Source organism: Torulaspora globosa, chromosome 1, assembly GCF_014133895.1.
Source record: "Torulaspora globosa chromosome 1, complete sequence".
Taxonomy (NCBI): domain Eukaryota; kingdom Fungi; phylum Ascomycota; class Saccharomycetes; order Saccharomycetales; family Saccharomycetaceae; genus Torulaspora; species Torulaspora globosa.
Genome location: NC_050727.1, coordinates 1088163 through 1101101, shown reverse-complemented (window position 1 = coordinate 1101101; position 12939 = coordinate 1088163). Strand labels below are relative to the sequence as shown.

At 45.3% G+C, this 12939-nt stretch overlaps 10 protein-coding genes across 10 annotated transcripts; 4 read left to right on the top strand and 6 right to left on the bottom strand.

Moving 5' to 3' along the window:
• Positions 1 to 366: 366 nt before the first annotated feature.
• ILT1 (Ilt1p) lies at positions 367 to 1131 on the bottom strand (the record flags this gene model as incomplete). Its single annotated transcript, XM_037281573.1, has 1 exon — positions 367 to 1131. One exon carries the CDS (start codon positions 1129 to 1131, stop codon positions 367 to 369), a length of 765 nt encoding a protein of 254 aa, XP_037137468.1.
• A 283-nt stretch (positions 1132 to 1414) lies between these two features.
• Positions 1415 to 3793, top strand: RAD4 (Rad4p; the record flags this gene model as incomplete). Its single annotated transcript, XM_037281572.1, has 1 exon — positions 1415 to 3793. The coding sequence occupies one exon, from the start codon at positions 1415 to 1417 to the stop codon at positions 3791 to 3793; it is 2379 nt and encodes a 792-aa protein (XP_037137467.1).
• A 33-nt stretch (positions 3794 to 3826) lies between these two features.
• On the bottom strand, positions 3827 to 5005 carry YMD8 (Ymd8p; the record flags this gene model as incomplete). Its single annotated transcript, XM_037281571.1, has 1 exon — positions 3827 to 5005. One exon carries the CDS (start codon positions 5003 to 5005, stop codon positions 3827 to 3829), a length of 1179 nt encoding a protein of 392 aa, XP_037137466.1.
• Positions 5006 to 5272: 267 nt separating this feature from the next.
• On the bottom strand, positions 5273 to 5707 carry MRPL28 (mitochondrial 54S ribosomal protein mL40; the record flags this gene model as incomplete). The annotated part of the gene is made up of 1 exon (XM_037281570.1): positions 5273 to 5707. The coding sequence occupies one exon, from the start codon at positions 5705 to 5707 to the stop codon at positions 5273 to 5275; it is 435 nt and encodes a 144-aa protein (XP_037137465.1).
• Positions 5708 to 6204: 497 nt separating this feature from the next.
• Positions 6205 to 6399, top strand: CMI8 (Cmi8p; the record flags this gene model as incomplete). The annotated part of the gene is made up of 1 exon (XM_037281569.1): positions 6205 to 6399. The coding sequence occupies one exon, from the start codon at positions 6205 to 6207 to the stop codon at positions 6397 to 6399; it is 195 nt and encodes a 64-aa protein (XP_037137464.1).
• Positions 6400 to 6430: 31 nt separating this feature from the next.
• LFT1 (Lft1p) lies at positions 6431 to 7318 on the bottom strand (the record flags this gene model as incomplete). Its single annotated transcript, XM_037281568.1, has 1 exon — positions 6431 to 7318. The coding sequence occupies one exon, from the start codon at positions 7316 to 7318 to the stop codon at positions 6431 to 6433; it is 888 nt and encodes a 295-aa protein (XP_037137463.1).
• A 165-nt stretch (positions 7319 to 7483) lies between these two features.
• CGI121 (Cgi121p) lies at positions 7484 to 7957 on the top strand (the record flags this gene model as incomplete). The annotated part of the gene is made up of 1 exon (XM_037281567.1): positions 7484 to 7957. One exon carries the CDS (start codon positions 7484 to 7486, stop codon positions 7955 to 7957), a length of 474 nt encoding a protein of 157 aa, XP_037137462.1.
• A 121-nt stretch (positions 7958 to 8078) lies between these two features.
• TFB3 (TFIIH/NER complex subunit TFB3) lies at positions 8079 to 9047 on the bottom strand (the record flags this gene model as incomplete). Its single annotated transcript, XM_037281566.1, has 1 exon — positions 8079 to 9047. One exon carries the CDS (start codon positions 9045 to 9047, stop codon positions 8079 to 8081), a length of 969 nt encoding a protein of 322 aa, XP_037137461.1.
• Positions 9048 to 9273: 226 nt separating this feature from the next.
• PFA5 (palmitoyltransferase PFA5) lies at positions 9274 to 10356 on the top strand (the record flags this gene model as incomplete). The annotated part of the gene is made up of 1 exon (XM_037281565.1): positions 9274 to 10356. One exon carries the CDS (start codon positions 9274 to 9276, stop codon positions 10354 to 10356), a length of 1083 nt encoding a protein of 360 aa, XP_037137460.1.
• Positions 10357 to 10415: 59 nt separating this feature from the next.
• AMD1 (AMP deaminase) lies at positions 10416 to 12725 on the bottom strand (the record flags this gene model as incomplete). The annotated part of the gene is made up of 1 exon (XM_037281564.1): positions 10416 to 12725. The coding sequence occupies one exon, from the start codon at positions 12723 to 12725 to the stop codon at positions 10416 to 10418; it is 2310 nt and encodes a 769-aa protein (XP_037137459.1).
• Positions 12726 to 12939: the final 214 nt, after the last annotated feature.

Sequence of the window (12939 nt, the reverse complement as noted above, 5' to 3'; positions counted from 1 at the left end):
CTAGCGAGAATAATATAACCTTTCTAGATTAAGCAACGATACTAGCGTTAATAGATTGACATACAATACTCCCTGTTTGATACTTATCGTCACTAGCGAACTTGACCGCTCGAATATCAGACTTTCTCCTGGAATTTTATCTGTGGTACGAGATATTATAACCTTGCTGTCTGAAAACTTTCACCCGAGCACCCAAGAAAAAAAAAAAAATTGAAAACCACGAGTTCTCTTTCGGAGCAAATCTCATTATCGCCTATATCCGTTATTGGTTACCCGGCTTTATTTGTAATTCCGTCTTTGTGGCTTAGTGCGGGTAAACAGGAATTTTAGCCGCCCAGGATACCATCATAAAAATTCGCTAGTTCCTTACGGGTCAATCGGTTGGTCTTCCGTAGAGTCTGGAAAGCTTTTGGCCTGTGTCTGCTCATCAATCTTCTCGATATCAACTTCTGACTCCTCCTGGGGAGCTGTTCTGAACCACTTGAACCTGCAACACCATATAAAATGGGAGATAAATATTCCGAGCTCCAAGGCGGCAACCACGCAGTACAAGGCAATGCCCATCACGTCCATATTGCCCAGAATTACGCTGACAATGGATAGCCATGCGCCTAGTGAATCCACAAATAGGAAAAGAAAGTTAATCCCCACGACTCTTCCCTGTCTCTTAGCCAGCTCAAAGTATGGCGGTAAAAGACCAACCGCTAGTAAGACGGAAGCAAGGATGCCGAAGATCAATGCGGGCCAGTGGATACCTTTACGGTACAGCGGGCGTAGCCACAGTATGAATCCCACCTCCATCCCGACGCAACAGACTGAAAAAGCCAGCAGGATTGCCGCTATTTTCTTCCTGGCCATCCTGACAGGCGGATAGTAGCAAGACTGTACGAAACTTATGGCACAGAAGAACATGAATAGGTGAGGTTGCACTTGCAAGGTTATATTGCCTTCGCTGACGCAGAAGTAGATGGCAAACGGGATGGCCGACACGACCCAAAGGAACATCATCAAGGGCGGCAAGCCCGTGCAGTCTTTACGTCTCCAGTTGTACCATATTTGGGGAATCAGTTGGATGCACCAGCATACGGTTGCAACAGTTGCTAACGCTGTGGCTGCTCCTTCTGATATCATTCAAAGCTGCTCTAATATGGATCGGTGTCGAAACGTAACTGGAAAAACTACTGATTTCCAGGTTTTTCTTCATTTTTATAGCTGGCACTACTTTTGCTCGCGTTGATTTTCCGATGCCTATATGCCCTGCATGAGAAAGTCGATAATGGTCGAAATGTCACATGCCGCGCGCTCCAGTCAACGCCGTAAAGGTATTAGTCATTGAATGAAGGGCGCTTAAAAGTTTGACCAGGACCAATAGCTTGGTTGGTAAAGCTTGAAGAGTCACAGGGGTAATACATGGATGGATAATAACCTGTCGCCGGAACATTTCCAACTGATAAGGAAGGTTTTACGGGAAACCTCACGAAAAGAGCAAGACAGACCATTAAAAAGGAAAAGGCGAAAAGTCCATGAAAACAGCACGAAAGATCCTGAGCCCAAGGTTACCATATCTATAGATTCCTCCGATTCAGACTCAAGAGTTGAAGATAAACCCGAAGTTGTTGATTTACAATCGGCTTCGGATGCTGGGAAAGAAGAAACATATGAGGACGAAGGGTCGGAAGATTATGACGACAGCGATGAATTTGAGGACGTCACAGAACCCGTCACTTTCGATGCAGCTGGAGTTTTGTCGGTCACCATAGCTCCCAAGCAGGAAACAAAGAAAGGATCTGGAGCAAAGGCGAGAAACATTTGTTCTAATGAAGAACGTCAAAGAAGAAGATACTACCACATGGCTTACTTACTATGTTTGATGGTACATGGAGCAATAGTTAATGACTGGATCAACAACTCCAAACTGCTGCGGAAGCTGAGCAAACTGATCGATGAGAATCTGTTTAATTTATTGCATCCTGAGAAAGATGATCAGATGCCCCTACGGAGTACTAGAAAGCTCCTTGATGGATTAAAGAAGTGCATGGAGCTGTGGCAGAAACATTGGAAGGTGAAGAAAAGGTACTCTGGTTTGGAGTATTACATGCGGAGCTGGCAAGAGACTGACGGACCGATCGATTTGAAGAAAACGTTGACGGAGAATGAATTTGTACGACGGGTTTTAAAAGGCCATGGCAATTGTGATCTTGCAACTCAAGGCTTTGTTGCACTTCTCAGATCCTGCAACGTGAATGCAAGATTAGTTATGTCATGTCAACCGCCAGATTTTACCAATTTAAAGGAGCAGGAATCACCAACAAGCAGGGCGGATACGTATTCAAATTCATTTAAGTATCCAATCTTTTGGTGCGAAGTATGGGATAAGTTCACCAAGAAATGGATAACGATTGATCCCACCAACCTGAAGACCATTGAACAAGTTAGGAATGGTTCGAAGTTGGAGCCTCGAGGGGTTTCGGCCTGCCGAAGAAATATGATGAGGTATGTGATAGGGTTAGACAGGAAAAATGGCTGTAAGGATATCACCAGGCGTTACGCCTCTTGGTTCAATTCCAAATGCCGAAAGAGACGAATCACCAACAGCGCACCGGGGTCTGAATGGTATGATAAAGTAATCTGCGCCTTACATAGAAGGAAAAGAACTAGGATAGATGATTATGAAGAAGAATACTTCAATCAAAGAGATGAAGATGAAGGTATGCCCGATAACCTACAGGACCTGAAGAATCATCCGAAATTTGTTCTAGAGAAGGATATAAGGATCAATCAGGTTTTAAAGCCGAACAGTAAAGAATGCGGGTACCTAAATGTCAATCACGGAAGGCAAGTTCTTAAAGTTTTTGATAGAAAAGACCTGATAGATCTAAAGAGTGCGAAACAGTGGTACATGGAGGGCAGGATTTTGAAAGTAGGTAGTCGAGTTAGGAAAACGATAAAAAAATCAAAAGGAAGAATGAGATCGATGACTGGCATCGACGGAGAAGTCGAGGAGGAAAGATTATACAGTATTGACGATACAGAGCTGTATCATGCGCCACTAGCAAGTAGCCCCGATGGAAAGATTGAAAAGAACGCATATGGTAACATCGAAGTGTTTGTTCCATCCATGATTCCTGCCAACTGTTGCCTGATTGAGAGCCCTAATGCAATCAAAGCAGCTAAGTTTCTTGAAGTCGAATATGCTCGGGCTGTTTGTGGGTTTAAGTTTGAGAGAGGCAATTCTTCCAAGCCCATCATTGGTGGTGTTGTTGTGGCAAAGTGGTTTGTCGAAGCTGTCGTTAGTGCTATAGATGGCATTGAATATTCACTTGAAGTAGATGAAAGACAGAAGCAGGAACTCAAAGCACTGGAAGATTGGAATGTGCTGCTGCTGAAAATTAGAATCAAGAGCAATTTGAATGCTACTTATGGCCAAATCCAGGAACATGGAACTGCAACCAACAAAGATGATATAAATGATTCCTCTGCGGATGACTCTGATTTCGAGGCGCCAGCCGGTGGGTTTTTACCAGTTCCTAATGCTGATACTGAAGCGGCGCAACCCACAATGACCGATTCTGATGAACATGAAAAGTTAGAACCTCAGGAAGAAGGAGGTTTTGTTGTTGCTGCGAGTGAGAGCAAGTTGACTTCAGTCAAACATGACAGAACTGAAGGAACTTGTGCAGCAAAGAGCCAAAAAAGTCTGGATCTCGATGAGAAATCAGAAGCGGATGAAGAAACGGATGGTAGCTACGAGCAGTTTATGGAAGAGCTTGATTTCTCTGATCAAGACAGTTGAAACGAATTACCGCATATCTATTATAAATTGCTATTATCTAGAGACAATGATATCCAGCTCATACTCCTGCATCATCGAATCTGTAGTGACTGAGTACGGTACGGATTCTTCTCCATCTTTTTCCATGAAGGAATTCTCCTTATGGTCTTGCTGAAATCTAAAGTAGTTGTAATATGCAACATCAAGTAAAATGATGCACATACCAGCCCAGTTATGAATCCCTTTGAGCCTTTCGCCTAACAACAGCATGCCACATACGATTGTAAGCAGTTCTTTTACGATTCCAGCGATCGATAGAGTAAGCACATGAGCTGTTTGAAGTATTCCAAATTCGCAAATTGTCATAAAAAAGACTTCAATTCCAGGAATCACTAACAGCAACAGTCCTTTCATTACAGATTTGACAGTAACCACTCTCACTTCATCACCGGTACTAAAAAGATTAGATTGGAAAATGCTGGGGAAGGGTTTGTCGACTATTAGGGACGTGATGAAGAGTGCAAGGCCCATAATAGGCGCCAGTTGATAGATTGTGTGAATTGGGTGTGGTTTCGTACCCGAAGCTGCTCTAGTCCTGAGATCTGGGACCGCAGGTTCCGTAGATGCCACGCCATCGTAGTGATCCTGCTTTTTCAGTGTCAATTGTGTATAAACCCATCTCAGGCCCGACAGGCAGCTGCTTACCAGGACTAAGCAAGACCCCAGCACCAACGTAGACCGGTCTTTGACTTGTTCCGTTTCGTTTGACGGCGCAAAGATCATCATAACCACGCCGGCAAACATGATTAGCACTATAAGAGCCAGTTTCCAGTGAAATTTCTCCAGTCCAAAGAGGCAACCAAACAGTAATACGAAGGCGATACTAGCGGACTTTATTATGGTGTACACTGTCAAACTGATATACTTGAAAGAAAGGCTCCCAAACCCGATGTCGCCCGCTGCAGCAATCGCAGTTGGAATGAGATACTTCAGATAGAACTTCAGGCTCGGCAATTTGTGCCTGATGGTGGTTGATCGACTGCCCTCGTTCAATCTTAAATATTTGATGTACAAGAATGACAGAAACCAAAGAACCCATTGGTGGAACGAAGTGACCAGAATAGGGGAAGCGATTTTCAAACCCTTTATGGGATCAAACATCCATTTATTGTAAAGAGACAGCGTTATGGAGCAGAAATACCATCCCAGTATCAAAATGGCCAGGTTATGCATCTGAACAGGGCCAGAAAAGCGATTGAAACGGAAAGAAGGCGGAGCACCCACCTGAAGATCAATTGGACTGAGCAAAGGCCATCAGCAGGCTCAAGTCGAGTCTCTTGGCAGTGATGATGAGTTTCGCTGAATCTATATACTGCGAAGACCCGTTCAGAATGACTATGAAGCACTAATCTGGACCGCTAGTTAACGTCATATATATACAGGAGGGTCTCAATGGTTGCACGGTTGCCCGGTTTGGGCCGCTGCGGCGCCTCTACTTTGCTAGTCCTTCTTCTTGTAGTCGTAGTGCCATATTTTTCTGGGGGGAAACTCGGTGGGCACTTTCAGCTCCATTGGAAACCGTTTTGCGTGCTCTGGGGCGTTTGCTGCTTGAAAGAGCTCGGGGCTCAGCTCCTCGAGTATATCCATGGCTTTCTGAGTGCTCTTGTATTGCAGTTTCAGCTGCTCGTTGCGTTTGGCACGCAGATCTGCCTGATACGTCGACCAGCATCGCTGTATGGTCTGGTGTTTTATCAGATCCTCGCGGGAAAGCTTCAAAAGTCTGGGCTGCTTTCTGCTGGCAGACATGACACTCAATTGAGTGACGACTCTCTGTGCTGCCGGTGGGAGACCGCCTTTACTCTTTGTTCTCACGCCTCGGATGAGAACAGTGACAGGTTGCGCAAGCTGGCTGCGCATAGCATGATGAGATAGCATTTAAAGCGACCAGGGAATCTACCGGTTGCTAGAGACACCTATCGGCAATACTTATGCAGAAGCTTCCCAGCTTAAAGTTGGTGAACTTGAAGTGAAAAATGAAAAATCATTGAGAACGACTAGCCTAATTAACAACCATAAGACAGCAAGTAGCCAGCTCTTGGTGCCTCTAAGCGCGCCTGAAGGCCCTTTCATGAGGTCAATTGCATCCACTGTATGCTACTCTAGCTTCTCGCATCGTTTAGAGCCCAGTGACGGCCCCACCTGGCGTTGCAAGCGACAGCGACGAGCGTCGCAAGATTCCAGACCTTAAGGCTGCGAATGGGGACCTGAGCCAGCCCTGACACTTCTATAACCGCTACTCTGCTGTTTTGGCAGCTCGCGAAACAGCCCGCTTCTTGCAACTTCTACAAGATGTGTTGCTTCCAGCACGAAAATGTTGCTGGCCCTTGGGAGTAAGTGAAGCCAGAGAGCCAGAGCTGCTTCGTACGGAACTGATGTCTGGCAAGGATGGGAAACAGGACCGTGGCATTGGAAATCCGCCTTCTTACGAGGAAACTATGAGACAGGACGCTGCTGCCAGGGATGCTCAGCGTGGTTACAGCCACACCCCCAGGGTGAACAGTAAGAGAGGGTTTCCAGGAGGCCAGAAGTTGACTTATCATGTCTCCAAAAAAGAGTCGTCGGATTAGTATGCAAATTGTATAATGGTAGCGCTAGTGCTCACTTCTTTTTAGGTTGTAAGGGAATGAACGAATTCAAGTTCAAGGCAGTGTCGGGCAGCTGTGTGTGGTTTTCCAGCGCCGGCCGGCCGGGCTCTGCCTCTTCAGCTATGCTGCTGGCTTCGATGTGATGTGATTGCTCGGTCGAGTAGCGACCTTGGTTGGGCTCGGCTTCCTGGGTGGCCTTGCGATCCTCCTTCCTCTTGTGGGTACCTCCGCCCCAGAAATTCAGCAGACTACGTCTTTTAACCTTTTTCTTCTCGCTGTGCTCCTTCTTGGAAGCTCTAGGTAATGCCCTGGCTACGAATTCCTGCAGCGGATCCACATGGAATTCTGAACTGGCCCATTGGTGCTTGCTTGCGCTGCTCTCGGATCTTCTGGAGCCGTTTTCATCCATGGGTCCATGCTGCAGTGTCTCTCTCTGCCTCGCAATCTCGGTTAGCCTGGCAGATATAGACTTGAATAGCGTTTGATTGGTGGTTTCTCGGGCCGCAGCATGCGGTTTACTCTTCTGAGGACTCGTCTTTGCCGCGGCAGCTTTCTTACTCCACGAAAATATGACAGGAGCATCAAGTTGCAGCGCCGCTGGCAGGGCCTGGGTGCTGGCCCTCCTCTCCTCTTCATACCATCTATCAGCTGTAGCTGACGCGGCTTTGTGCAGATGGCCATGACAGAGATCTTGCTCATTCAATTGCAGGTCACTCGCTGAGGAGAGCAAATGATTCATCAGTTTCCTGCCATGCGGTACCTCGTCTAGTAATTCATAAAGTATTCTTGGCTGTTCTGATTCCGCATCGGTAATTTGGCTCAACGGGAGAAGTGCATCTAATTGTTGGTCTATTTCTCGTCTCTCCGGGCTTGAGGCAGACTCCTCGTCAGCTTGCATCATCTTCAGATCACTTGAAGGCGCTTAGAATGGTCTAGAGTGCTGCGAGGCCGCATTTCAGCAGTCTTCTTGAAAAGTCGTCACAGAGCGGAAGCTATAGAACTGACACTTTTTTGTCAAAGTTGACCAACTTCTAACAGAACATTGATTAGTATAGCCAATCGGACCATGTCGTCGATCAATAGGTGTTACACCGTTTTGCCACAGTTCCCAGATTACACAGTGTCGATTTCGCTGTTTGAGGATGTGTCTAACGCTCAGGAGCTTCGATCAAAAGTTGCTGAGCTGCCATTCGCTTTGATCGATGCTAGGGCTATATGCTCGAGAGAACAATTGCTCTCAGCAATCTATCGAGCACTTGTTGAGGTTTCCTATAACAAGAGGAGAACAAAAAGCTTACATTCAGAGTGTCTGCTGTGTCTGTCACCGTCATCGAACATTGGCGAAGCATTCAAGAATTTTGGGCTGAAGGATGACTGCAAGACACTGATTGCTGTCCAAATACTGGGGCCAAATGACCAAAATGCAGTAGAGAGGCTTGGCGAAGAGATCCATGGTCGGGAGGTCGAGTTGCTTGATCAAACACTTCAACAACACTGCGACGAGACCTTTATAAGGAAGGTATGTGGTCATCAACGTTAGATTTGTTCTGTGTGGGGATATACTAACTTCTATTGACGATATGCAGGTTTACAAATTAGATCAGGGATTTCAACCGAAAACCGTGGAAGGCCTGTCAAGAGCCCTGGTCAATGCTATTCAGTTAAGAGGTTTGTAGTTCTTCGCTAATGACACATCCGAGACCCATGAACGCCTCAGTAAGCATTCGCTCGTAAACATAATCTACCCTGAAGCCCGAGGCGACGAAATCTTTTCTCTCTTGCAGATCTTTGATGAATGGGTCGCTGTAGAGCGACTCCTCTAGTGTGTATCGTTTCGAGACATCTCTGTCACCATTGAAGGGCGTGAAGGGGACGGTGTCCTTTCTGGGTCCACCACTGTTGGCCGCTAGATATGGGTTATTCATCATAACCCTATTCAGCTCCTCCAACTTCCTTCTGGCTGACGATTTTTTCAACTTAACTGTATTCTTAACGCCTTCTATAACATCATCGACATCTTCTGCGCTCGATAGCCTATTCACGATTTCTTTCTTGGCCCATTCTTTATTCATCCTGTCTTCCTCTTCAATTTGCTTGAGCAACATCCGCTTCTTCATCTTCATTTCCTTCTCGAACTGCTGTCTCTGTTCGAAACTCTCCAAGTCTTGCTTGTTACGCTCTATATTGGTCATGATCAGCTGCCTATTGAGCTCCTCATACGCCCGCAGTTTCTCTTCTGTCGTGGCAACGTCAACCCCATTGTCCAGATTGTAAACTATCTCCTCTATTTCCTCCAAGTACTTGTTATACTCCTCTAAGTTGTCCCCAAAATCATCCAGCTTCTTATTGAACACAGAAAACACCCGTTTACGAATATCGACCTCTTTCTCCACCGCCACATCATCAAAGATCTGCGTCTTAAACTTATTCTTCCTCAGAATCTTATCACAATTCTTGTAGGGGCATTGTGCAGGTCCAAGACTGAATATACGATCCACACATGACTCACAAATCCTGTGGTAGCATTCGGGATTCACTAGAAACTTCACATCTGGCGACAGATATCGGTCTGTCTTGCAGATCGGGCACATATCCTTATTGTCATAGTAATCGTCCACTGAACAGCTCATCGTTAGTGAAAATGCTTGCGCAACCTTCTTGAGTTAATAGCCGTTGATACTCACTCTTTAGCAGTCTCAGAGATACTCCCTGAGGTCCTTTGCAGGCTTTTATAGTTCTGTTCAAGTCATTAGTAATTTTCCACACTGCAAGAACCTTTGTAAGATGATATACAACTAAGTGAACAACACAAGATGAAGGTTTAAATGGCAGCACTGGTCTGGAAACTGGTAAAATATGGGGTTCTATGTTCCACGATGGCAGCCCCCATCGTGGGTTAAGTATTCTGCGCCTTTCATGTTGCTAGCTCTGATTACATATTGCACCTGGGGTTTTGCGCATAGGCTGTGTTATGATCAGCTATTCAAGAAGCTAGGTCGCCAATCAGTTGCCATTGGTCTCATTTGCGTTGTTACATTTCTAGATGCTTTATTGGTAGTTCTATGGTGTCAAATCAAAATTATAGGGCCAGGTAGACTGCCTAAGGTACCGCCTTACATGATACTTCCAGAAGACTCGGTTGATTATCGAAGCAGTGAGACAACGACAATGATTCCGTCGCTGATACCGCCTTTGTGCTATCAATCAGGGCCCAATGGGCAGCCAATCTGGTGCAATGATTGTGCAAGTGTCAAAACCGATAGGGCACATCACTCTACGGATTTGAACTATTGCGTTCCACGGTTCGACCACAGATGTGTCCTGCTGTGTGCCGTTATTGGGAAAGATAACTATCGTCTGTTTCTGCAATTTGTGATGTACATGGCTCTTTTGGCCGTTATCGTAGTGGTCTCCATATGTGTGTTTCTCAGGCAGATTCGTAAGGATCTGGACGACAACTTGATAGCTATCCTAGCAATTACAATTTGGGGATACGTGATGAGCGCAGCAATGCTTTCTACTCATATTTTGTGCATCATGAAGAATAGGACGACAGTCGAGGTTATGGCTCGAAGAAAAGCTCATAGTAAACTCAGCTATTGCTGCTACTATAACGTTAAAGATGGCTGCCGCTATGTTGTACAGTTAGAAAGGGATGAAAGCAGTGACTTGTGGCGTAAAAGACCACTATGGCGTAATTTCAGTGACTTTTTGGGCCCCAATGTGCTATTTTGGTTTATACCTATAGGCTTTCCAAACTCAAAGCATCGGGAGCTGGAGGCAAATAATGATGGTTATCCAACTCTGCCGACGATTTTGGGTCGCTACTACGAATCATACGGTGACGAGGGCAAAGAAATGATAGAAAAGAAGATCGCAGAAAATCAATATGTTACAAAATTCTATGCTTATGGGGATAGGTACCATCTAATTAATTAAAAATCCATTGTGGTTGTCCTAGGCTCAGTTCTAGACTCTTTATGAAATATTCTGCGGCTCTAAAATTTGGCAAAGTGCTCGACAAGCTCCAGCTCTGTCGAAAGCGTGTCCCATCTATAATTAACTCTGATGTTCGGTACGTTAGTCTTTCCCACATCGTTGCCTTGAACACCATCCTTTTCAAAGTTCTTACCAATCCAGTGTGCTTTGATCGAAGCTTCCCAACCACTTTGCAGGACCGAGTTCTTTGCTAACTCGCACATGTCAACATTTGACAGCTTGTAAATTTGTGCAGCAACGGAGTACTCTTCAATCAAAGGTTCTCTGGTGTAAGAAAACTGCAATGGGTCATCTGTCGATAAGGAAACGTTCAAGCCTCTTTTGAAGTACCTAGGAAATGGATTCTTATCATAAGTCAAAAACAGCGCATTGTTCGACAGAGGAGACATCGCGATACCAATTTGGTCAAGGTAGTATAAGTATTGGACGAATGGAACCTTCCTCAGCAGAATACCGTGAGAGATACTTTGGGCAAGCAGATACGCCGATACCAAATGCTCTGGGTCACCGGCTTCACCACAATGTGGCCTTAGTACTAACGTATTAAAGCCACGTTTGCTTCTCCATTGATTCAAAGAGGCCAAGCTTGAGTAAAGGTAGTACAGGTAGTAGGAGTAAGGAGGATTTTGAGAAGACTCCCATAAGGAAGGCTTGGGGTATTTCCTGTGAAAACGGCGGTCAACCTTGGATTCATCGTCAACTGAATCGAAACCAATGACTCTTTGCAAAAAGACATGTAGCTTTGGGTGAGACTGAGGGTTTTTGGTCACCTCAAAAAGTGGTCTGAATAGATTTGTAATGATTTCCTGGAAAGTATTTATCGCGCCTGTCTTTTTGTAAATATCATAGAGGCGAGGAATTTGGACTAACCAACGCACGTTGTGTGAAAAGACTTTATTGTCCACAACCCAACTGGCTAGCTTATCCCACTCGTCAATGGAACGGCCATAAATCGATATTCTATACTCACAATTTTGATACTTGGAGTTCTCTAGATCTGAGATGACTTGTTTCGTAATCTCAGCTAAATACGAACCCCTGATGTAGTTATCTGTTTTTAGGAAAATTTCTCTCAAACGAGATTCACCAATGGGATTGTACTTTAGATTAAACTTATCGAATCTGTGAAAAGTGTCCTTGTGGGCATGCATATCCAGCGTATCGATGGATAAATCATAACCAGACAATTGTAGCGACTTGAATACCTCGTCCAAAGTCAAAACCTTATCATCCCTGAAGATGACCTTTTCATCGCTGCAATGCTTCAACTTATGTTTGATGAAACGCAACAGGTGTTTTTGATTCATGCAAGCCGAGTGGTGAACGTGAGTGTCCACCTTTCTGACATTGTAGAAATCTCTATGTGGGTTTCTTTTGGAGACGCTGGTCTCTTGGTATTCATTCAACAAATAGTATAAGTTCCAACGAGCCTCCAAGTATTGTAATCTTCGGAAGGCGAACGACTTCGCTGGTCCATCAGAAGAAATCGACACCAACTTTTCTAGATCCAAGTAGTAATCTCTCAAGCTCGGGACGTCAGAAATCAGGTCTTTCTTATTTCCCACGCGATGAACCACATAGGAATCGTCATCGTTTGACATAAAATCCCATTCCGTGTCTTCACCAGGTATCTCACATTGAGCAAATTCAAACACCACTGAGTCCGGCGGGTTCGCTACCTTGACCACTGTCTTGGTTACCGCATCGTAAGTAGGTTTAGGTGGTGGAGGGTAGATTTTCCAGCCGGGCTTATTCTTAGGATTCTGGTCTGATCTTTGCAAGGACGAATCCTGATACTTGGCTCTCAAAGCGCGGCACTCCGCAACATTCTTGTAAAGCCCAACCAGCTCTGGTGAAGGTTCATCCAAGAACTGCTGAGCCGCGTCATCCGCAAGCATCCCCATCTTATAAGCAGCCGTCGTGTCCTGCTTCTCTTTCGAGTCCCACATTTCACCGCTAGGAGGATAAGGAACCGTATTCTGAGCTCCTGAAGACAGAGAGCTATCTTTTTGCAACACCACTGAGCTAGAAGGGGTGCCCTTACCATTCTTAAACGACGGTTGATCCACGAGCGGTGAAGGAGCTGATTTGTCATCCAGCGCAATCCGTTTCGACTCATTATCAAACAGCTGCTTGCTCTCATGATATGAGAAGTGGGCATCCTTCATTGGCGACTCATCGTCTTCAATGGCAACTTTCTCATTAGCTTCTTCGCCGTCCTGATCAAACGCTCCAAAATCATTGGATGGAGCTGGCTCCAACGATAAATCGGTCAATTCCTTAGCGCTCTCTTCAATTTTCATATCCATCGAGCACGGAAACCTATTCTAGTCGTCTTTAAGAGCATTATAACAGTGGTATCTTGTGTATAGTATCAGATCAAAGGCTTATTACCTTGCTTAACTATGTCGTTAAAAGTGATGACAGCTTACTTAAGGTCTTTGCGGCCCTTGTAAACAACTAATCATCACTATGAACTCCAGGGTTCAGGAGAGGCCACTTAAGGCGTTGGTGAGGCCAGAT